At 34.5% G+C, this 21,532-nt stretch overlaps 1 protein-coding gene across 2 annotated transcripts in view; it reads left to right on the forward strand.

The window, feature by feature from the left end:
* SMC6 (structural maintenance of chromosomes 6) overlaps window positions 1-21,532 on the forward strand; it is a 73,485-nt gene that overhangs the window by 43,128 nt on the left and 8,825 nt on the right. For both annotated transcript variants that reach the window (XM_029232158.1, XM_029232157.1), the window contains 7 exons: window positions 2,368-2,528; window positions 5,926-6,061; window positions 7,303-7,383; window positions 8,488-8,658; window positions 14,528-14,665; window positions 15,654-15,799; window positions 19,157-19,282. In XM_029232158.1, the coding sequence (XP_029087991.1) occupies window positions 2,368-2,528; window positions 5,926-6,061; window positions 7,303-7,383; window positions 8,488-8,658; window positions 14,528-14,665; window positions 15,654-15,799; window positions 19,157-19,282 (959 nt within the window). The remainder of the gene's footprint in view (window positions 1-2,367; window positions 2,529-5,925; window positions 6,062-7,302; window positions 7,384-8,487; window positions 8,659-14,527; window positions 14,666-15,653; window positions 15,800-19,156; window positions 19,283-21,532) is intronic.

The raw sequence follows: 21,532 nt of genomic DNA on the forward strand, positions 1-21,532 counted from the left end.
CCCACCTCAACATAATAAAGGCCATATACGACAGACCCACAGCAAACATCATTCTCAGTGGTGAAAAACTGAAAGCATTTCCTCTAAGATCAGGAACAAGACAAGGATGTCCATCTCACCACTATATTCAACATAGTTTTGGAAGTCCTAGCCACAGCAATCAGAGAAGAAAGGGAAATAAAAGTAATACACAGTGGAAAAGAAGAAGTAAAACTGTCTACTCTTTGCAGATGATATGATACTACACATAGAAAATCCTAAAAATGCCACCAGAAAACTACTAGAGCTAATCAATGGATTTGGTAAATTGCAGGATACAAAATTAATGCACAGAAATCTTGCATTCCTATACACTAACAACGGAAGATCAGAAAGAGAAATTAAGGGAACAATCCCATTCACCACTGCAACAAAAACAATCAAATACCTAGGAATAAACCTACTTAAGGAGGTAAAAGACCTGTACTCAGTAAACTATAAGACACTTATGAAAGAAATCAAAGCTGAAACAAGCAGATGGAGAGATATACCATGTTCTTGGATTGGAAGAATCAATATTGTGAAAATGACTATACTATCTAAAGCAATCTACAGATTCAGTGTAATCCCTATCAAATTAACAGTGGCATTTTTTACAGAACTAGAACAAAAAATCTTAAAATTTGTATGGAGACACAAAAGACCCCGAATAGCCAAAGCAATCTCGAGGAAAAGAAATGGAGCTGGAAGAATCAGACTCCCTTACTTCAGACTATACAACAAAGCTATAGCCATCAAGACAATATGATACTGGTACAAAAACAGAAATATAGATCAATGGAACAGGAAAGAAAGCCCAGAGATAAACCCATGCACCTATGGTCAACTAGTCTATGGCAAAGGAGGCAAGGATATACAATGGAGAAAAGACGGTCTCTTCAATAAGTGGTGTTGGGAAAACTGGACAGCTACATGTAAAAGAATGAAATTAGAACACTCCCTAACACTATACACAAAAATAAACTCAAAATGGTTTAGAGACCTAAATGTAAGACCAGACACTCTAAAACTCTTAGAGGAAAACATAGGACAAACACTCTTTGACATAAATCACAGCAAGATATTTTTTTATCCACCTCCTAGAGTAATAAAAATAAACAAATGAGACCTAATGAAACTTAAAAGCTTTTGCACAGCAAAGGAAACTACAAACAAGACAAAAAGACAACCCTCAGAATGGGAGATAATATTTGCAAATGAATCAACGGACAAAGGGTTAATCTCCAAAATACATAAACAGCTCATGCAGCTCAATATTAAAAAAAAAAAATCCAAAAGTGGGCAGAAGACCTAAATAGACATTTCTCCAAAGAAGACATACAGATGGCCAAGACGCACATGAAAGGCTGCTCAACATCACTAAATATTAGAGAAATGCAAATCAAAACTACAATGAGGTATCACCTCACACCAGTTAGAATGGGCATCATCAGAAAATCTACAAACAACAAATGCTAGAGAGGGTGTGGAGAAAAGGGAACCCACTTGCACTGTTGGTGGGAATGTAAATTGATACAGCCACTATGGAGAACAGTATGGAGGTTCCTTGAAAAACTAAAAATAGAATTACTGTATTACCCAGCAATCCCAGTACTGGGCATATACCCAGAGAAAACCATAATTCAAAAAGGCACATGCCCTCCATTGTTCATTGCAGCACTGTTTACGATAGCCAGGTCATGGAAGCAACCTAAATGCCCATTGACAGATGAATGGATAAAGATGTGGCACATATATACGATGGAATATTACTCAGGCATAAAAAGGAACGAAATTGGGTCATTTGTAGAGACGTGGATTGATCTAGAGACTGTCATACAGAGTGAAGTAAGTCAGAAAGAGAAAAACAAATATCGTATATTAATGCATATATGTGGAACCTAGAAAAATGGTACAGATGAACTGGTTTGCAGGGCAGAAATAAGAGACACAGATGTAGAGAACGAAGGTATGGACACCAAGCGGGGAGAGTGCCGGGGGTGTGTGTGTGTGTGATGAATTGAGAGATTGGGATTGACATGTATACACTGATATGTATAAAATGTATGACTAATAAGAACCTGCTGTATAAAAAATAAATAAAATTCAAAAAAAACTATCAGTTTGTCATAAAACATCATTTCTTACGTTTTTAAGGCTCTTAATAGTTTAATTCTTTGAATCTTGAAAGTTGTTTTTTAAATTATTTTTCTCATGGAATTATTTCATTTGAATGTTTAAATAAAAATACTTGAATCTTTAAGTGGTAATAGGTAATATTTTGAAATTACATACAACAGAAATGCTTTGGCATATTTTTAAAATGTATTTTCCCCTCTATTTTTTTAGAATAATTCTGTAGCTCGTGCAGTAATGCAGTCCCAAAAGCCACCCAAGAATTGTAGAGAAGCTTTTACTGCTGATGGTGATCAAGTTTTTGCAGGGCGTTATTATTCATCTGAATATACAAGACCTAAGTTTCTCAGCAGAGATGTGGATTCTGAAATAAGGTTAGTGTCCAGTGTAGCTTTACTGTATTATTCCCACTAGTTCTTTGGGGTTCATTTCTTTTCATATTACTCTATTAGTAGTTATGTCAGTGAAGAATTGTGAGTAATCTGTTTGGTCTTAAAAGATCATTTAGCTGGATGTAGAATTCTAGATTGATGGTTATTTTCCATCATGACTTTGATGATAGTATTCTGGGTTTGATGAGCTGGTCTGCACATTGATTATTACCTGTCTGCAAGGAGGTAAGGAGCTTAACTCAGAATGTAAATCAGCTACATCACTATACCATTGTTTAGTTTTGCTGATTTTTCTCAGCGAGAGTACAAGTGTGCTGGGTATACATTCTGGCTCAAGGTCTTTGCTGTGTCTCTGCCTGGTACTTTGAGTCACACTGTTCTAGAAGAAAAATCAGTCCGCACCGTTAGATCGAATGCTTAGGGAGATAGAGCTGCTAGAGGAGATGCAGTGAAAAGCCAAACAAAAAACTAAAGGTACTTAATAAGATTCAAACGTGTGCAAAAAGAATTTTTGGTATGAAAAAAGCATGATCTTCCCAACTGAACTGTCAGTTGATGAATTGATAAGGTGGAGCTGAATTAGTGACCTAGAAGACCTCAAGCAGAAGAACATAGAACTTAGGTAAAAGCACTATCTAAGAAAACTGAGTAAAGGTGAAAGTATTCTAAATGGCTTTTATATATAGGGGGAAATGAGGTTTTTTTTAAAATAGATATCTGATTTTCAAATTATATTAGTTATTTTTGTATGATTATGAGAGCAGCATAAAGCAAAATAACCATAGTGGATATTGGGAAGTTTAGTAAAATTTCTTTTTTAGCAACAGAAAACTGTTGAATGACCTGCAACTTGTTATTACAGCACTCAACACACATTTTAAATTGACACTGAATCTTTGTGATAGGATAGATGAAAATTCATCAATGTCTGAACGTACCTGTGTAAAAGTGACCTGTAAAGTGATAAATTTTTGTCCGCTGTGCCATGACATTTAAATCAGGCCCTTCTAATTCTTAACTGGGTAAGACTAAATTATATAGTACTCAAGCAAACATGAATGCAAATGTATAAACAGTATCATGGTACTGTTACTGTGTGTGATTCGTACTTTTTCTTTCAACAAAAAATGCCTTGTGCATTTGTGTTCCACATCTTTAAATAAAGTATGACATTCTTGGAAAAGGTAGTAAGTGTATCAGCAGCAAATCAGGATCCCTGATTCTAGCATTTTAGTAGTAATGGTTTAAGACTTACTTATGAAGTTAATAATTGGCTTCATTTTTAGCTAAAATATTTGCATCAATGTGTAGTGGACAGAGCTTTTGTTTTAAAAGCCAGGTGAACATTGGTTTTTTAAAAATTGTTTCTCACCTTGATAAACTTTATTGATTGAAAATGTACTAAGTTATCATGATACTTAAATGATATTTGTGTCATCTGTTTTGACCTGAACCAGTATGATAGTTATCTGATATTTGGAAATTTAAAATAATTCACTGGTGTTTTTTAAATACAGAAAATATAAATTGGAAAACAAAGTAGCTTATAATTCCATCTCTCCACAGTCCCTGTTGACATTTTAAAAATGATTAAAAGTAATATAGGCATATGGTTCAAACAGTACAGAAATGAATGCAATGAAAAGTGAAGTCCTTTGCCCCCACTTAGGTATAATGTTTTCAAGGTTCATCCATTTGTGCTGTGTATAAGTACGCATATGGTTTCTGTGTCTTGCTTTTTGTCTCAATATTATATCTTGGAGATTGTTCCATATCAGGACACTTAGAGCTGCCCCTTGGTATGGCTGTTCCATAATCTACCTGACCAGTTCCTGTTGATGGACATACGTGTTATCTGCAGTTTTCTCCTACTATAGCAGTGCTGCAGTGAGAACGCACATGTGTATCTTGGCATACTTCTGAAAGTATGTGCATAGATTAAATTCTAAATGGTGAAAATGCTGAGTCAAAGAATATGTGAATTTTAAAATTTTAAAATTCATTGTTTTATTAACATACAATTTATGACCTGATTTTAAATATTTAATAACATTAAACAATTACTAATATTTTTAACACTTAATAATATTAAGTGAGCCTTAATATTTATTAAAATAAATATTTAAATTTTATTTTATTATTATATAAGTTGATCATTTAATAGCAATTGCCAAATGACTACAGAGCAATTGATTCCCTAATCCCCTCCCACACTATGAGTATATGAAGTACGCTTTTCTATACCCTCATCAACTCAGCACTGGCAGGTTCCTGTTGATGAAAGATGGCTCTGAAATAGTTTTTGAATCTGGCTCCATTTTTACCAGAAATACCACACTTATTCTCCTCTTTTTCTCATTTGTTTATCATTCATTCAGCTAACATCATTGATTTTTGTTTTTAATTTTGAGAATTCCACAAGGTAGCACGGTTCTAATAGTTCATCAAATTTAAGATGCTCTGTTATTTTATATACCAGTAAAAAAGAAAAGTATTGATAGTTGAACCATGGACTGGAAGATGATTTCAGAATTCAGAGATGTTAAAATGTGGAAAAGTGTGCATCTTAGTGAAATCTGGCATACACTCTTTATCAGAGAAGAGTTGTTCTTAATTGCACAGGTGGTTCTCTTCCACCAGGCACAGAGTTTTAGAAGACAGAGTCAGTGAGACAGGAAAAGATCACTTCTGAAAGACAGTTGCCTCTGCTGGCATAGAGACCCCTTATGGCTTTGGCATCTGCCGACCTTTCCCTCCACCTCTTTTCATTGTCCTCCTCTCCTTTCCTTTCACTCCCCACACATTCATAGCATTTATTTACCGCAGAAAATGTTGAGCTGACCTTCAGTTTTACTGACCTTCAGTCTTATTTGTTTTTCACCTCTTTGTGCCTTCGTGTATTTCTTTCCATCTTCTCCTCTAGGTGGTCCATCTGGTGAAAACTTCAGAGAACACAAGTCAGTTGTCACTTCTCCCAGAATTACTCTTAGGTTCCTGTCGTATTGTGGACATATAGTGCAGTGTCCTGTTCACATTTCAATGTTATGGTTTATTTCCTGATGTTTTCCCTTTTCGTTTGATTCCTTTATGCCTTAATTTTTTTCTACCTCTGCCTATCACTGTGCACAACGCCTACCACAGATAAATCATAAATACTTACTAATGAAGTAAGTAAAATTTAATTCCAGTTTAGAAGATGTTTTTTGAAATCTCTGTATTTTCATGTTTTGAATTACTTGGTAGGAATAGAGAACTGGTTTAACTGCATAGGTTTTGCAAAAAAGCTATTAAAAATAGGGCTTTCTTTGTAAAGATATAAATATTTGTAATATTCAGAAGTAAATTTAAAGTATTTTTTTACCCTCTCTTCTCTATTAAGTGACTTGGAGAATGAGGTTGAAAATAAGAAAGCCCAGATATCAAATCTTCAGCAACATTTGTCTGCCCTTGAAAAGGATATTAAACACAATGAAGAACTTCTTAGAAGGTGCCAACTGCATTATAAAGAGTTAAAGGTAAAAAAACATCATTTGTTTTCTCAACTTAATCATTTCCAAGTTATTTTTAAGGTCTTAACATTCATTTAGTTAGACGAATAGTTATCAACTATTTTGGCCTCAAGCCCCTTTACAATCTTAAAAGAGCTTTTGCTTGTTTGGGTTTTATCTATCAGTATTCATGTTATTAAAAATTAAAGCAAAATTTAAGAATGTTTATTAATTCATTTAAAAATAATAAGTACATTATGTGTTAACATAAATAACATTTTTATGAAAAATAACTATTTTCCAAAACCAAAAAGATTTAGTAAAAAGATTGATGTTTTTTATATTTTTTTAAATCTCTAACATCTGGCTTAATAAAATTCACCTGAACTGTCATATCAGCTTCTGTAATCAGTCTGTTGCAATATTACACATCATAGTTATAAACCTCCTGTACACCTGTAAGAAATCCATAGTAAAATTGGTCTTAAAAAAAAAAGTAATGCCGGCCTCCCTGGTGGCACAGGGGTTAAGAATCTGCCTGCCAATGCAGGGGACACGGGTTTGAGCCCTGGTCCGGGAAGATCCCACGTGCCAGAGAGCAGCTAAGCCTGTGCGCCACAACTACTGAGCCTGCGCTCTAGAGCCCGCGAACCCCAGCTACTGACCCCGCGTGCCACAACTACTGAAGCCCGCGCGCCTAGAGCCTGTGCTCTGCAACAGGAGAAGCCACCACAATGAGAAGCCTGAGCGCAGCAACAAAGACCCAACACAGCCAAAAATAAATAAAATAAAATAAATTTTAAAAGAAAAAAAGGCTTTTAAATAAATAAATAAATAATGCCTTAGTGTTTTTATGAAAATAGTGTTGACTTCATGGACCCTCTGAAAGAGTCTCAGAGACACCCAGGAGATAGTGGGATTGGACTTTAAGAACCACTGGAGTAATCTTTCCATAACTTGAGACTGGATGTTTCAGGAAAGTACTTTCTCTGTGGACTCAACACTGTCATCATTTTAAATGCTAAGGTGGAGTACTTATATCTGCTTTGCATGAGAGTGGATTAGCAATAATGGTGATCAAGGCAGACTTTATACATACTTTTCTTTGGTTCATTTAATACTAATGTGTCTCTTTCATTAACTATGGAATCCTTCTGTAACATAAAGCAGAGTAGAACTTTGTTGATTAATACATCCTTGCCCAGGGTTTTTGTTTTTATTTTTCATTTATTTCTATTTACTAAAATCTAAATACTGTTTTTCAAAAGATGAAAATAAGAAGAAGTATTTCTGAAATTCGGGAACTTGAGAATATAGAAGAACACCAGTCTGTAGATATTGCAACCTTGGTAAGATTCTTTTCCTCAATTTAAATGTAATGTTAAAGGAGAAATCTGTCATTTAAGTTAAGAGTATCTACTCTCAGCTTTATAAAAAAATCCTTTTTTGAGGCTACTTTTTATGATTGCTATATCCATTTACAAATAAGGTAGAAACTACCTGGTGTATGGCCTTCAAGTTCCTTAATATTTTGTATATGTGACTTGCATGCATTGTAATTGGTTTTGTCTTCTTCTGTTGATACATGAAATAAAACTTTATCAGAGTTTATTATGTAAATAGTGCCCTTTCAAACCAAACTACCTAGCATTTTTTTTCAGAATTAATCAGTATCAATATTAGTGATATCTTTTAGTCAGTTGAAGTTGGTCTCTTTGCATTATTTTCTTTTTTCCAAGTTAATGGTTTTAATTCACCGCATATTTGCTACTCTATTTTAATTTCTCTTAGACATCTTTTTATGACATTCAGCTTAGCTCTCTGGGTTACCATAAGTAGTGAATTAGATAGATTGCAGAGTCTTGTTAAAATGAATCAGTTTTTACCAATTGTCTACTCTCTACCAGGCATCATGTTAAATGCTGAGGGAGACAACAGTGAACAAAACAGATCAAGTCCCTGCACCGATGGAGCTTTACTCTAATAAGAATTTGTTTTCATTTTTTATTAGTAATCTGGTTTTCCACTTAGTGTTTTTCTGCTTTCATTACTTTTATTGATAAATTTCTTAAAGGTATGGACTGTGTCTTGTTTATTTTTGTTTACTCAGCATCTAACACATTGTCTGGCCTAAGATATATATTTATATACATTATATTTTGAAAGAAAAAGTGAGTAGATAGAATAAAAGTTACCCCTTTTGATTATGACCTCAAGCACAATGTAGTTTGTCTTCTAAATGTAATCCTTTTCTATTTTTGAACCTATTTCTTCTACCTCTTAATTTACCATTAAGAGTATGAAAATATCATAATTTGTTCTTTGTATTTGTCTTTAATCTGATTTACTTGTAGCCTATAGTTTCTTCTCTTCTAGAATTGTTTGTACTGTTTTTCTATTTGATTACTTAAAAGTGTTTTAATTAATTCTGTATGCTCTGTAAATGTTGCCAGGAAGACGAAGCTCAAGAAAATAAAATCAAAATGAAAATGGTTGAGAAGAACATGGAACAACAAAAAGAGAATATGGAACATTTTAAAAGTCTGAAAATAGAAGCGGAAAACAAGTATGATGCAATTAAACAGAAAATTAATCAGCTATCAGAGCTAGCAGATCCACTTAAGGTATGTATTATTGTTACTCTACTATGTATATTTTTTATGTTTCAGTTTTATATACACAGTATACCAGCTAGATATTACCTCAACAGAATTTATGGCTAAATGTAAATGTAGCTGTATAAAACTGGGCTGTAAACCAGCTTTTCGTCATTAGACCAATTAGAATTAAACACTCTGCTCACGCCTTTAAGGAGAATAAATTGCCAAATTTCTGACCCCCCCAGAAGATTACAGCTTTTGTTACCTTTTTATTTTGTGAGATTTTTTCTTCTTTCAGAACTAGAGGCAGGACATCTTATCTGTCCATACTGTTTCTGTGCTTATCTGTTCTCTTGTCCCACTTTTCCTCAATAGCTGAAGAATTAGTTGATACAAAAGCCAGCTTGAAATAAAATGCTACCCAATTCCCATTTATTAACATATCTGCATTATATTCCAGCTAGAATTCAATCGGCTTTTTTTTTTTTTTAAAGCACATACTTTTTGGAACTAAATTAGGGAAATAAAGTTATTTAACAATTAAATTCTGTAAATTTCACCATGTTTAATAGCTTTGTTGTCAAGTAGCTTATTATCATTCTCATTTTTATGAATAACTCAATTATTCTCGAAACCTCAAATTTTATTTATAAGACATTGAGAAGAATTAATAGTATGTTTTAAGAGGAGAAAGGTTTATTGACGATATAACCCCCTTTTTTTGCAGGAAAATTACCCCTTTGAATCAAAATGTATTTAGATATTTTAAAAATTTTAAAGAATTTGCATGCATATGAACTTTACTGTAATTGTCTCCATTGTCAATTTTAGAAAACATAATTTATTAAAGGAAGTCAGAGGAGGAGCCGAGCAGAAACAACTTTCCTCTGTTTGCGGTGGCCTCTCTATAGCTGCTTTCCATAGAGCTGTGATTCCTGCCTGCTATTGTAATGCAAGGTGGTTTACTTTTTTTCTATTTGAGATAAGAATAAAAAATGGGGAAATAGATTGATAAATTACTGATTAAAAAGAATATAAAATTTTAATAATAAAGTTTGAGGAAGGAAAAAAGTATTAAGGATACTATTGGAAAAGACAAATAGTAGTTACTACAGGAAATTAGAATCAAAAACACAAAAAGTCCAAGATAAAAAAGAAGACAAAATTAGTTTTTAAAACAAAATAGAATAAGAAGAGATAAAATAAGTATGAAAATTGTCAGGAATAGGAGAGAGAGAATTCAAAACTCAGAAATTAGAGCAGTGAAGTTAAAATAAAGATGAGATAAAAGAAAATTTTAAATGGGTGAAGGATTGAGCAGGGAAACTTAAAATCAAAGTGATAAAGTATGCTAAAACAATATAGGAAAAGAAATAATTAGCACCCGAATTGTCCCAGATAGCTTAAAATTAAAAACAAAAAATGAAGGATAAGCTGTGTTCTGTTCTTTTAGGGACGTGTAGCTTAACGCAACTCCTGGAATTGGGAGTGTGTAGATAAGTTCAAGAGCGGAAAATATGGGCAGAAGGCAGTAAGAATTCTTGCTCTTTAGTTCTTTGCCTTGGTTGCAAATAAGTGAAAGCTAGACGAGTCCTTCAGTAAACCTGCATGCAGTCAGCCAGTAGCCAAGAGGGTTTTCCTTTGCAATATCACATCCCAATAGCCATCCCAATAGGTAACAACAGGACCAAGAATATTTGGCTAACAAAAGAATTCAATTCCTCAGAAACTGTCTTTGTGATATATTAGCAGCTTCTAAATGTAATGTGTTTGCTATCAGGATGTTTGTTCATTTTGTGTCAGAGGAGTGGTGAGGAGTGGAATACTCTGTTCAAATATGTAGTCATTGAAATCTTCGCATAAGATTTCAGTATTTTTCTCCCTTTGAACAGTTTATTTTGATTTACACTGCAAACGTAATGCTTTAGTCACAAATTAAATTTTTTGTACAGGGAGCATGACCTACATCAAAAATGATGGTCTGCATTTTGGAGTAGGAGGGCCTCTCAGTTTCTGATAGAGATAATAAGTGTTTATTTGGATTGAGGCTGACCATGCTTTTGAAAATTCCAAGATCTAATGATCTATAGCTTTTTAAAACCTCATAATTGATGTAGAGTTATATGAAGCAAGTGGCTATAATACATACTGTAGCAATTTATCCAATGTTGTCAGGTAACTAAAATTGGTTATTTAGGCATCAAAGAGAATAAAATTTTTCAATGATTCTGTCCCTTCTAGCATCTCAGCCTATCTTTTTAAAGGCTGAACTTTTTAGGGCTACATCAGGATTAATTTTAGATCTAATCCAACCTGGTCCTCACCCCAAAACCAGGATGAGTGTCACTAACTGGTTTTTAATATCTCTAAACTGGTTTTTAATATCTCTAAACTGGTTTTTAATATCTCTAACTAAGTCTCTGTTTCACCGTCAACAACATGAAATTAAAAGAAATACTCTCTTGGTTCCTTTTTAGTTTTAAATTTGATGGTACCTATGATATAAATTTATTAAATATATAAGGACAAGTCAAAAGCCATGATAAACGTGGAGAAAAGAACATTAAATCCTTTTCATCCTATTTTATAAGTCAAGTCTTTCCCTTTCTAAAGTTGCTAGGAGAAAAGATTAAGCAACACAAATCTGCCCTGATATAATTGACCCCTTTGGCTCTAGAAAGCTGATTTGGTTCCCTAAAGCAAATGTGGACATATTTTGAAAGTTTCTACCAAAAATGATTAGAAAATTTAGTGTTTAACCATTCTGTTTCATAAGGTATTGCAATTTCTAACTGTAGTATCTCCTACTATATACATTGCACCCATTTTCTTTTATTCTCCTCAAAGTAAAGAAACAGAGTATCTCCATACTCCATATAACAAAGTTTTTATTTTTAATAGAACTCTGCTATAAAAGCTGTATATTATTAAGTGTCTACCTTGAGTGATAGTTATTTTTAGCAGTACGAACAAGATGCAGTAAATTGTATTCTTAGGTCAGCAAATAGCCTAAATCTATTCTTTTATATGAGGTAAATACTTGCAATTTTTAGATACTTCACATGTTCTTTTTCTTTTCGGGATATCTCCAAATATTCTGTCTTCCTTGATGCTGTTGTTTTGGTTTGTGTTCGTTTCTTTTTCCTTATAACTGTGATTCTTGAGGGTGAACATGATCATCATAGCATGTATGTCCAGTACTAGGCTCAAAAAACAGACCGACTGAAATTTAATTTGATGGTTATTAAATCAAGAGCCATTTTAAAAATTGAGATTCAGGGATTCTCAACCTACTAAAACAGAATCTCCAAAGGTGGAGTTTGGAAATCTGTATATTTTTTAAAACATCCAAATTGATGATAAAGAAGTCAATCTGTATATCAGTATTTGAGAAAGCTGCTGCAGTTGGTGGCTATGTGTGTGTATATATATATATATATATCATCTTCTAAATAAAATCTTTTCACCAGGCTATGCCTTCTTTAAAGACATTTGTTTACTGCATGTACTCAAACAGAAGGCAGATGCCCATAACAAGGGAAAAATCCAGTAACAAAGGAAAATGTATTTTAGTCGCCATTCATATATGAAATTATTAGGCAAAATAATTAAAATGTGTACTTGACGTTAGGTCTACTAATTTAATTATACATGAACACAAAATCACAGGTACAAAGTGATATATTTAACATTTAGAAATACTGCTTTGTTTCCATTTACATTTCATGAATTAATTTTTTTAACCTTTCTCATGTGTCTTCAGCGTTGGCATCTTTACGGTGATTAGAGCTGTATTTTCAGTAATTAGAAGAGTTGAGTGATGGATTTTTCCAGAGCTCTTGATCTTCTCTTTCATCTATATTATTTTAAATGTAGCACTTTTAATAAAGCATCTTTTGGGCTTCCCTGGTGGCGCAGTGGTTAAGAGTCCACCTGCCGATGCAGGGGACACTGCTTCGTGCCCCGGTCCGGGAAGATCCCACATACCACGGAGCGGCTGAGCCCGTGAGCCATGGCCACTGAGCCTGCGCGTCCGGAGCCTGTGCTCCGCAACGGGAGAGGCCACAGCAGTGAGAGGCCCGCATACCGCAAAAAAAAAAAAAAAAAATCATCTTTTAATTTAAATAGGGTAAAATTTACTCTTTTTTGTGTCAAAACTTAGGAGTTTTGATAAATGCATAAAGTTGTGTACGCAACACCACAATCAAGATACAGAACAGTTCTATTATCCCTCCCCCCTACCCCCCTCCGAAATTCCCTTACAGGGCTCCTTCGTAGCCAAACCTCCCCCGCCCTTAATCTCTGGCATCACCGATCTGCTCTTTATCACTGTGGTTTTGCCTTTTACATAATATCACGTAAGTGGAATCATAATATGTAACCTTTTGAGTCTGGCTTCTTTCATTTAGCATGGTGTATTTGAGACTTACTCATGTTATCATTATCTGATTAGTAGCTTATTCCTTTTTTATTACTGAGTAATAATTCCACTGTATGGATGTACCACAGCTTGCTTATTCATGTACCTATTAAAGAACATTTGGATGGTTTCAGTTTTGGTGCTTATGAATAAAGCTGCTCTAAACTTTTAAGTGTAGGTTTTTGTATGATAGGGTTTCATTTCTCTTGGTTAAGTGCCTCATACTATAGTAAATGTTGTAGATTTTTAATGCATTTTTCAATTATTCCTCCTATGTAGAAATATTACTGATTTTTGTATTGGCCTAGTATCCAGTGACCTTTCTAAACTCACTTATTAATTTAAAAACTTTTTCTTTGGAATTTCTTTATACACAGTCATCTCTCTTTTAAATACAGTTTGATTCTTCCTGTCCAATCTGTATAACTTTTTATTTCCTTTTCTTATTTTAATTGAACCATCCAGGACCGCCAATAAATGTTAAATAGAAGCAATGGGACTGCATGTCCTTGGCTTGTACTTAATCTTAAAAAGAAAGCACTTGGGCTTCCCTGGTGGCGCAGTGGTTGAGAGTCCGCCTGCCGATGCAGGGGACACGGGTTTGTGCCCTGGTGCGGGAAGATCCCACATGCTGCGGAGTGGCTGGGACCGTGAGCCATGGCCGCTGAGCCTGCGCGTCCGGGAGCCTGTGCTCCGCAATGGGAGAGGCCACAACAGTGAGAGGCCCACGTACCGCAAAAAAAAAAAAAAAAGCAGTTGATATTTCGTCTTAAAAGTAATGGTTAGCTGTTATTTGTTCTTGTTTGTATTTCTTCTCTTTATTTCTTTCTTTTGGGATTAGCCAAGTAATTTTTAGTGTTCCTTTTTAAAATTTCCTCTACTAGTTTGTTTAGCTACAATTTTTGTTTTTTTGTTTTTTTCCCAGTGGTTGCTGTGCGTTCCAATATGCATCTTTACCTTATAGTTTACTACTGTTTCCCTTTAAAGTGAACTTGGGATAGCTTCTTTACAATTATATTTTGTTCTCAAAATTATGAGGTTACACCTCCAGAAATGATGACCAAATAAGTCAGTGTTAAATTTCTTCACATCTTTTCCTCCTCCACCCCAATTCACCTTTTTTTAAAACCGGGTTTCCTCTGTCAGGTACCTCTGTAATATACAACACTTGCATTGTTTTAAGTCTTTTCAGGCTACCGTAGCTTCCCAGGAAACTGCCTTGTTTACCAAAATAAAGTTGAGAGCACCATAAGGTATGGAGACTTCATACAAGAACTTTAATATGATAATGTGACTTCTCAATTTGGGAAACTCTTCACTTCTCTTCAGAAACATATGGATATGAACTTAATAACACTTGCCTCTTAAAGCAGCATAATCCTGTCCACTTTACTGAGTTGTCAATTAGTTTATGCCTATGCTGATAATTTTTTAAAGCAATCTTTATAGATTATTTTGGTTTTATTTAAACAGGATGAATTAAACCTTGCTGATTCCGAAGTGGATAACCAAAAACGAGGGAAACAGCATTATGAAGACAAGCAAAAAGAACACTTGGATACTTTAAATAAAAAGAAACGAGAATTAGATATGAAAGAAAAAGAACTAGAGGTTATCCATCATTTTTTTTAATGTTTTGTTTACACCCTTAGTCATGATTATTAAAGTGTTTTTTCCTAATGTCATGTTTTCCAAACATAGGCATGTTGTCCGATGACTATCTGTTTTGTATGAAGTAACAGCTGTTTCAGTGAATCAACAGAGGAAAAGACTGAGGAACTCTCAGAGTGTGGGGACTTCTTAGATCAACACGAAGAGGACTTTAGGCAGCACTGCCACAGCCCCATGTAGTGTCACTGAGTGATTTGGAAAATGGCACGCCCTCCACTGAAATAGTTCCTTAAATGCCCAGCTTGGCAAGTGCATACAGCTTTATGTCAGAAAAATGCTCCCCTGCCTCTGAGTAATTTGGGTGTGAGCTGGGTTGCAGTTCAGCTCCCACTTACTAGATAACCTTTGTTGACAACTGAAAGCAGTAGCCCTGTTTTTAGAGGAGAGTAAGTTGAGGGCAACTGTGGTTTAACCTAAAAGAGATGAATTCCAGCTTTGCTTTTACATGTCTTAGGAAAATGATTTAAACTCTGTAATTCATTTCCCTACTTGTTTAAAACTTACTGTACTACAAATGTCGTGAATATAAATACTATGTTTAATATGTTACAAACACGAAGGTCTTTGTGTTTTCAGTACTACTTGATGTTCAGAATCCATTCTAAAACACACAGAATGCTATGTCTGACCTCAGCACCCTGGGTGCCAAACCTTTCATAACTGCTACTTGAAATTTGTTTCACTAGGAAGTTATGGAGCTCTTACAAATTATTAAAGTGTGTACACCAATGTAATTTTCTCTTGAAGATTATGACAACTCTGGACCGTATTCTCAGTATAAAGCTTAGAACAATAATGATATTAAACGTAATTAAGATACATTTCTTAAACATAAGTTCAGAGTTCTATTTTGCATACTTTGGCACAAGTAGTACAGTGAATTGTTATATCAAAGAAGAGTTTTAAAGTTAAACATCTGTTATCTTAGGAGAAAATGTCACAAGCAAGACAAATCTGCCCAGAGCGGATAGAAGTAAAAAAATCTGCATCAATTCTAGACAAAGAAATTAATAGATTAAGACAAAAGATACAGGCAGAACATGCTAGTCATGGAGATCGAGAGGAAATAATGAGGTAAGTGATTGCTCGCTTTTCTACTTTATGATATTATCCATAGATATATAATAGTGAGACAAAAAATAACATTTATATATCAATCTTAAATTTGGGTAAAGTGTTGCTATGGCATATAGTTATAGCTAAACTAGCCTTTCGTACATGTATTATTAATAGTAAACATTTTTCCTTCGGAATTATTACAGAACTCATTACAGAATGACATTTAACATAGTTGCCATTTTTATACCTGTAAGATTCATATAGACCTGAGGATATTCAGCTTCAGAAGTAATCAAAGAAATGCAAAGCAAAACAATTAGAAGCCTTTTTCATATATATCAAGATGAAAAGAACACATATTTTATGTCAGTGAGATTTCAGTGAAATGGATATTTTTATATTACTTGTGAAAATGGAAGCTCTAGTTTAGTTAGAGCATGGGTTCTGAAGCAAGAGTACCTCAGTTTGAATTGCAATTCTGTTACCTACTAAACTGACTTTGGAAAGTTATCTAATCGCTCTGAACCTCAAATTTTTCATCTATAAAATGGGTATAATTATAGTACTTACCTTACAGAGTTGTAATGAAGATTAAATGAGATAACCCATAATAAACAATGTATAGGATACATAATATGTTAGATGTTATTGTTATTAGTCTTTCTGAAAAGTTTTAAGGTAGTTTATGTTAAACGCCTTTAAAAATTTCAATTTGGCCAAGTAATTTTGTTGTTATAATCCAAAATGAAAAAAACAATTTGTACTTGGATGTTTATTGCAGCATTAGTATTTTTTTTAGTTGAGATATGGTTGATTTACAATATTATATTTCAGGTGTACAACATGGTGATTCAGAATTTTTATAGATTGTAGTCCCTTTATAGTTATTATAAAATATTGGCTACATTCCCTGTGCTGTACAATATATTCCTGTAACTTATTTATTTTATACATAGTAGTTTGTATAACACTAAAAAATTAGAAATCTTGTATAACTGGATGATAATGATTGAATTACAGTAGAAAATTATAGCTATTAAACTTTATGAAGAATTTTTCATATTAAAAAAGGCAAGGGAACAGGAGTGATCTCAATTCTGTTTTCACAAACTTTGGGGAAAAAGGGAAAGAAACAAAAATAGTAACAGAAGTTTTTCTTTAAAATAGGTAATACCTTACATGTTTTAAAAATATAATGTGAAAGGGCAGACAATGAATTTTTTCACTTTTATTTTATTAAATTAATTTATTAAATATGCTTTCAGTGTTTCTGTATGCAAAGGCAAGATGATATGAGTATGTGTTTTCATCCTTGCAGATACAAAAAGTAGTACACTAAGCTGTTTTAGGTTGCTTTCTTTGATTTAATGCTGTATTTTGTAGATCTTTCCATATCAGTACATAGGCATTTTCTCATTGTGTTTTTATGTTTCACAGTATTTAGTCATCTCCTACTGATGGACAGTTGAGTTTTAACTTGATTTTTTGCTATTATAAATGGTGGTACACAACAAATAATTTTATACATGCATTATTTTGTATAAATTCGGGGTTTTTGTTTTTGTTTTTTTAAAAGGATAAACCCCACTCTGGCAGAGTCCCCTTTCTAGGGATTGTACTTTTTTTTCACTCCTATCAGCAATGAGTGCTTGTTTCCCCACAGCCTAAACAATGTGTGATTATTGTAGATTCTTTTTGCTGATAGATATATTTCCTAAATATATATATATATATATATATATATATATATATATATATATATATACACCTCAGTGTAATTTTAATTTGCATTTCACTTCTATTAAATGTGGTTAACATCTTTTCATGTCTTAAGGACCGTTTATTTATATTTCTTTTTCTGTGAATATTTTTGATGTGAGGAATGTATTTTATCTTTTTCCAAATGGCTGTTTAGCCATTTGAAAAGTTATTGGTCCTCTAATTTTTTCCTTAAGAATGGCCATAGGAGTAATATTTTTTGTATTTTTGCAAGTTCAAAACTTTGTCTCTAGCTTTTGAGTTTGAAAGATAAGAGTTTAGCCTAGTATAAAATCCTCATTCTCCTGAGTATCTGTGTTTATGATGCTCATCTGTTAAGTTCTATAACTTATCCAGAATGTCAAATTCTGTGGTCCTTTCCTTGGTATACACAGTGCTTTTTTTTTAAATACATAGATTTAAGTCTTACTTGTTAAAAGTTTTCTGGTATTTTGCTTTTAAGTATTTTCTGTTGTCTAGTGTTCTTTTTAGAGGTCTTCAGTTATACATATGTTGCATGTACTTTTTCTTCTCTAGTTATTTTGTCTAACCATTTTATGTGGGGTTTTTTCCTGTTTTGTTCGTTTTTCTCATTTCTCATCTGTCTGTTGATGTTTTCTGTGTTGTCTGTTTGTTCCTATGCATCATCTCATTTTGTCTCATGTCTTTGTTTTTTTTGCTTTTTGTCTACACTCCCTTGTCCCACCTTGAGTTCTGCAAGTTCATGCTTCTCCTCCTCTTGTCTGTTTGTAACCTGTTGTTGTTTACCTGTCTGTTAGCTTTGAATTCCTTGATTTATCTTTTCCTTCAGTTCTTTCATTTCTGCTTTGAGGTGTTCCTTCCTGGTAGCACTTGTGTCTTGTTTTGTTTTCTTCTGTTTTAATTTACTGTGTTCAATTACGGTTTTAATCTGCTTTGTGACAACATTGTTGTAATAAGTTTTCTTTGTCTGTAGAGAGAGTTTTGCTGCTCTTTCCCAGCGCTTTTTTTCCCCCCATAAATATCTTTGTATGCGTGCTTTGTTTGTGCTTTTTTTGTTATTCGTTTTTTAATTGGTTGGATTCTCTGGGACTGGACATTTGAAGGAGGATGGGATGGATGACTGAGAACCTTGGCCAGGGTTCGCCCTTCATCCTTTGTCAGGATCTTTCTCTCCCTCTCTACGGCAATGAGCTGTTACCTCCACAGTAGCACTCTGAGAAGCCGTGTCTTCGCGGCCTCTTTGACCTTGTCTCGTTCAGGCTGGGGCTAGGGGGATCCTAATGCCCAACCTGTGTTCTTCTGTTCCTGCACTGGCATGTGTCACTAAGGGGAACATTTCTTGCCTTCTGGTGTGATCCCTTCCTTGCTTAGGCACTTTTCTTCACTTACCTTCTCTGCCTTCTCTAGGGCTTGCACTTTGTTTCTGCCCAGCCCTGCTAACAGCTCTCCCCAGTCGGGGCAGCACGCTCGCATTCCGGCAGTGTATTTGTCTGGAGATTTATGAAACCTGCTACTGCTGGGCCCTCTCAGCACTCCCTGCACTCCCTGTTCTTCCTATTAAATATATTTGAGATTTTACTTTATGTTTCATTGAATGGCATTTATTTACTTAACATTTTTTTCATAAAATAGGCAATATCAAGAAGCAAGAGAAACCTATCTTGATCTGGATAACAAAGTAAGGACTTTAAAAAGGTTTATTAAATTACTGGAAGAAATAATGACCCATAGATATAAAACGTATCAACAATTTAGAAGGTAAGTGTATTAAAAAAAATTACCACATATTGTACATGTTTGTTTTTTCTTCGTTTTCACATTCTCGCTTATAAATAATAAAATTAAAAGAACTTGCATGATTTATTCAGAAAAGAAATGGTGGTAGTGCTTGGGATCCTGGATTTGAAGGGACTTTTATAGTGAGCTTTTTAAACTTAAACTGCATTAGGTATGCTTTACTGGATAACTCATAGATGGCTGTTCAGTCTATGCTCAGATGGGTCATTTGGAAGCTCATTGGTTCTGTTAACAGACTGTTTCACTCTTGGACATTGCATGTTCTTAAGGCATACGAGTTTTGATGGGACATGTTAAGGCAGTTTCTCAGTTGTTTACCATGATCTCCTAGAATGGTGTAGCTCCATGGATGCAGAATCTATGTTTTGTTTGCTGCTGTATCCCCAGTACCTACCACTGTGCCTGAAATATAGTAGAAACTTGATATATATTGGTTGAATGAATGAATACAGGATCAGCAAAACTGGATGTCATTAATATACCCAGAAATGTGCAGATTGACAGAGATAAGTTAACCTCAGCTAAAATCACAAGCAACAGAAATAAAGGACAGTATATAGGGTAGGGTTGCCCTTTGATATACTTGGATCCAAGACAGCCCTAGTCTTTCCACCTAACCTCTATTTTCCCCATGATATTCCCTCAGTAACATGCGTTTTAACTGTACTTATACCAAAAACTATAATCTTAAGACTACAGAATTTTTTTTTAAATTTAGCTCTAGTACGTATGGGGAAATTCAAATAAAGCCATAATGAGAAACGGGCTTTGCATGTTTGACCATATTCCTTAACTAAACTATAGCTTAGTTCTTGAAATGTGTATTTCAGTTTTATATGCATGTTATTAGGACTTGACTTAAAGAGTTTTTAATTTTATCCTTTTGAGGCTGCCTTGCAGTTTTGTTAGGTGGGACCAGAGCAGGCTTTGGTGAAGGACTGATTTTTTTCCTACCTGTGCAGCTGTGTTCTTCTGGGTCCTCTGTTGATATGTTGTGAGGTTATTCCATTCATGCCTTTGGGAATATGAACTATTCCTGGCTCTGGGTGACCTCGAGGGTTGTTTCTGGTTCTGTTGGGTGTTCCTCTCACCAGCCTCGGGCAGTATCCTCACACGGACACTGAGGAGGAAGGTGCTCAGCCTGAGGCTCTCCCACCCGCCTCTGTGGTCCTCTGGAGCTCTCTCTGTGCTGCTTCGTGAACCGGAGGTGCCTTGACCGCCCCAGACCCCTAAACAGAAAGACTTCTGGACTCTGCTTGGGTTTCCACTCCCCTTTACTCTCAACATAAAAGTAACTTGGGGCGTTCACAGGGCTCAATTTGTTTGTTTCCCATCTTTCAGAGATTCTTTTGACTGGAATTGTCTGCGATGTCTGATGTTCAGAGTCCAAAAACTCTTGTTTCATAGATTTTGTCCAGTTTTCTAGTTGTTTCACGCAGAAGAGTAAATCTAATGCCTATTACTGTGTCTTTTCCAGAAGCAGTAGGGTTCGTTCTCATATTGTTATTCAGAAAATTTTAGAATATTTTCTGTAAAGGTATTGGTCTTATTTAGTTTTCTATCTTGATAGGTTTCTTCACCACTGACATGTTTTATATTGTTTATCCAATCTTGGGAGGACAATAAAAATGGTCAAATTTTTAAAATTGTTTATCTCTTTACACTGGAGAAACTTGCCATTTTATGAGGACAGTCTCTTTTAGTCATCCCATGAGTGGAAGCAATTGAAGAATACGTATCAGTATTGAAAGAAAGAAAAGTTAACAGAAAATTCTGAAAACCAGCTAGCAATAGTTGTGGCAGCAAAAGAAAACTCAGACTATCAGTATTTTCGAATGTGGAGATTTAATACAGTTTAGGAAGGGAATTGGGAGGGAAAAGAATAAAACGGTAGTTATTCTGAAGAAAGGAGCCTTAGACTCATTAAGGAGCAAAGATGTCAAGAAAAATAGCCAGTCACCTGTCACCTAGATCTTATTTTCTGAATACCATTCCGCAACAAAAGGAACCAAGGCTCCTTTGAGAAATGGCTGATGATACCGGAGCAGAGCAGGGAAGGTATAGATGAGCCTCTTGCTATGCCAGAAAGTAAGGAAGTGCCCCCCCAAAATGTGGAGTCATGATAAAAGGACATAGGCAGCTTGAAGGGGCTCCACTGGCAAAATCTGGGACAATTTGAAGACCAGAATAAATAAGAACAGTAATGGATGA

This window comes from Monodon monoceros, unplaced genomic scaffold (genome assembly GCF_005190385.1).
Source record: "Monodon monoceros isolate NGI ecotype Baffin Bay Population unplaced genomic scaffold, NGI_Narwhal_1 Super_Scaffold_19, whole genome shotgun sequence".
Classification (NCBI taxonomy): domain Eukaryota; kingdom Metazoa; phylum Chordata; class Mammalia; order Artiodactyla; family Monodontidae; genus Monodon; species Monodon monoceros.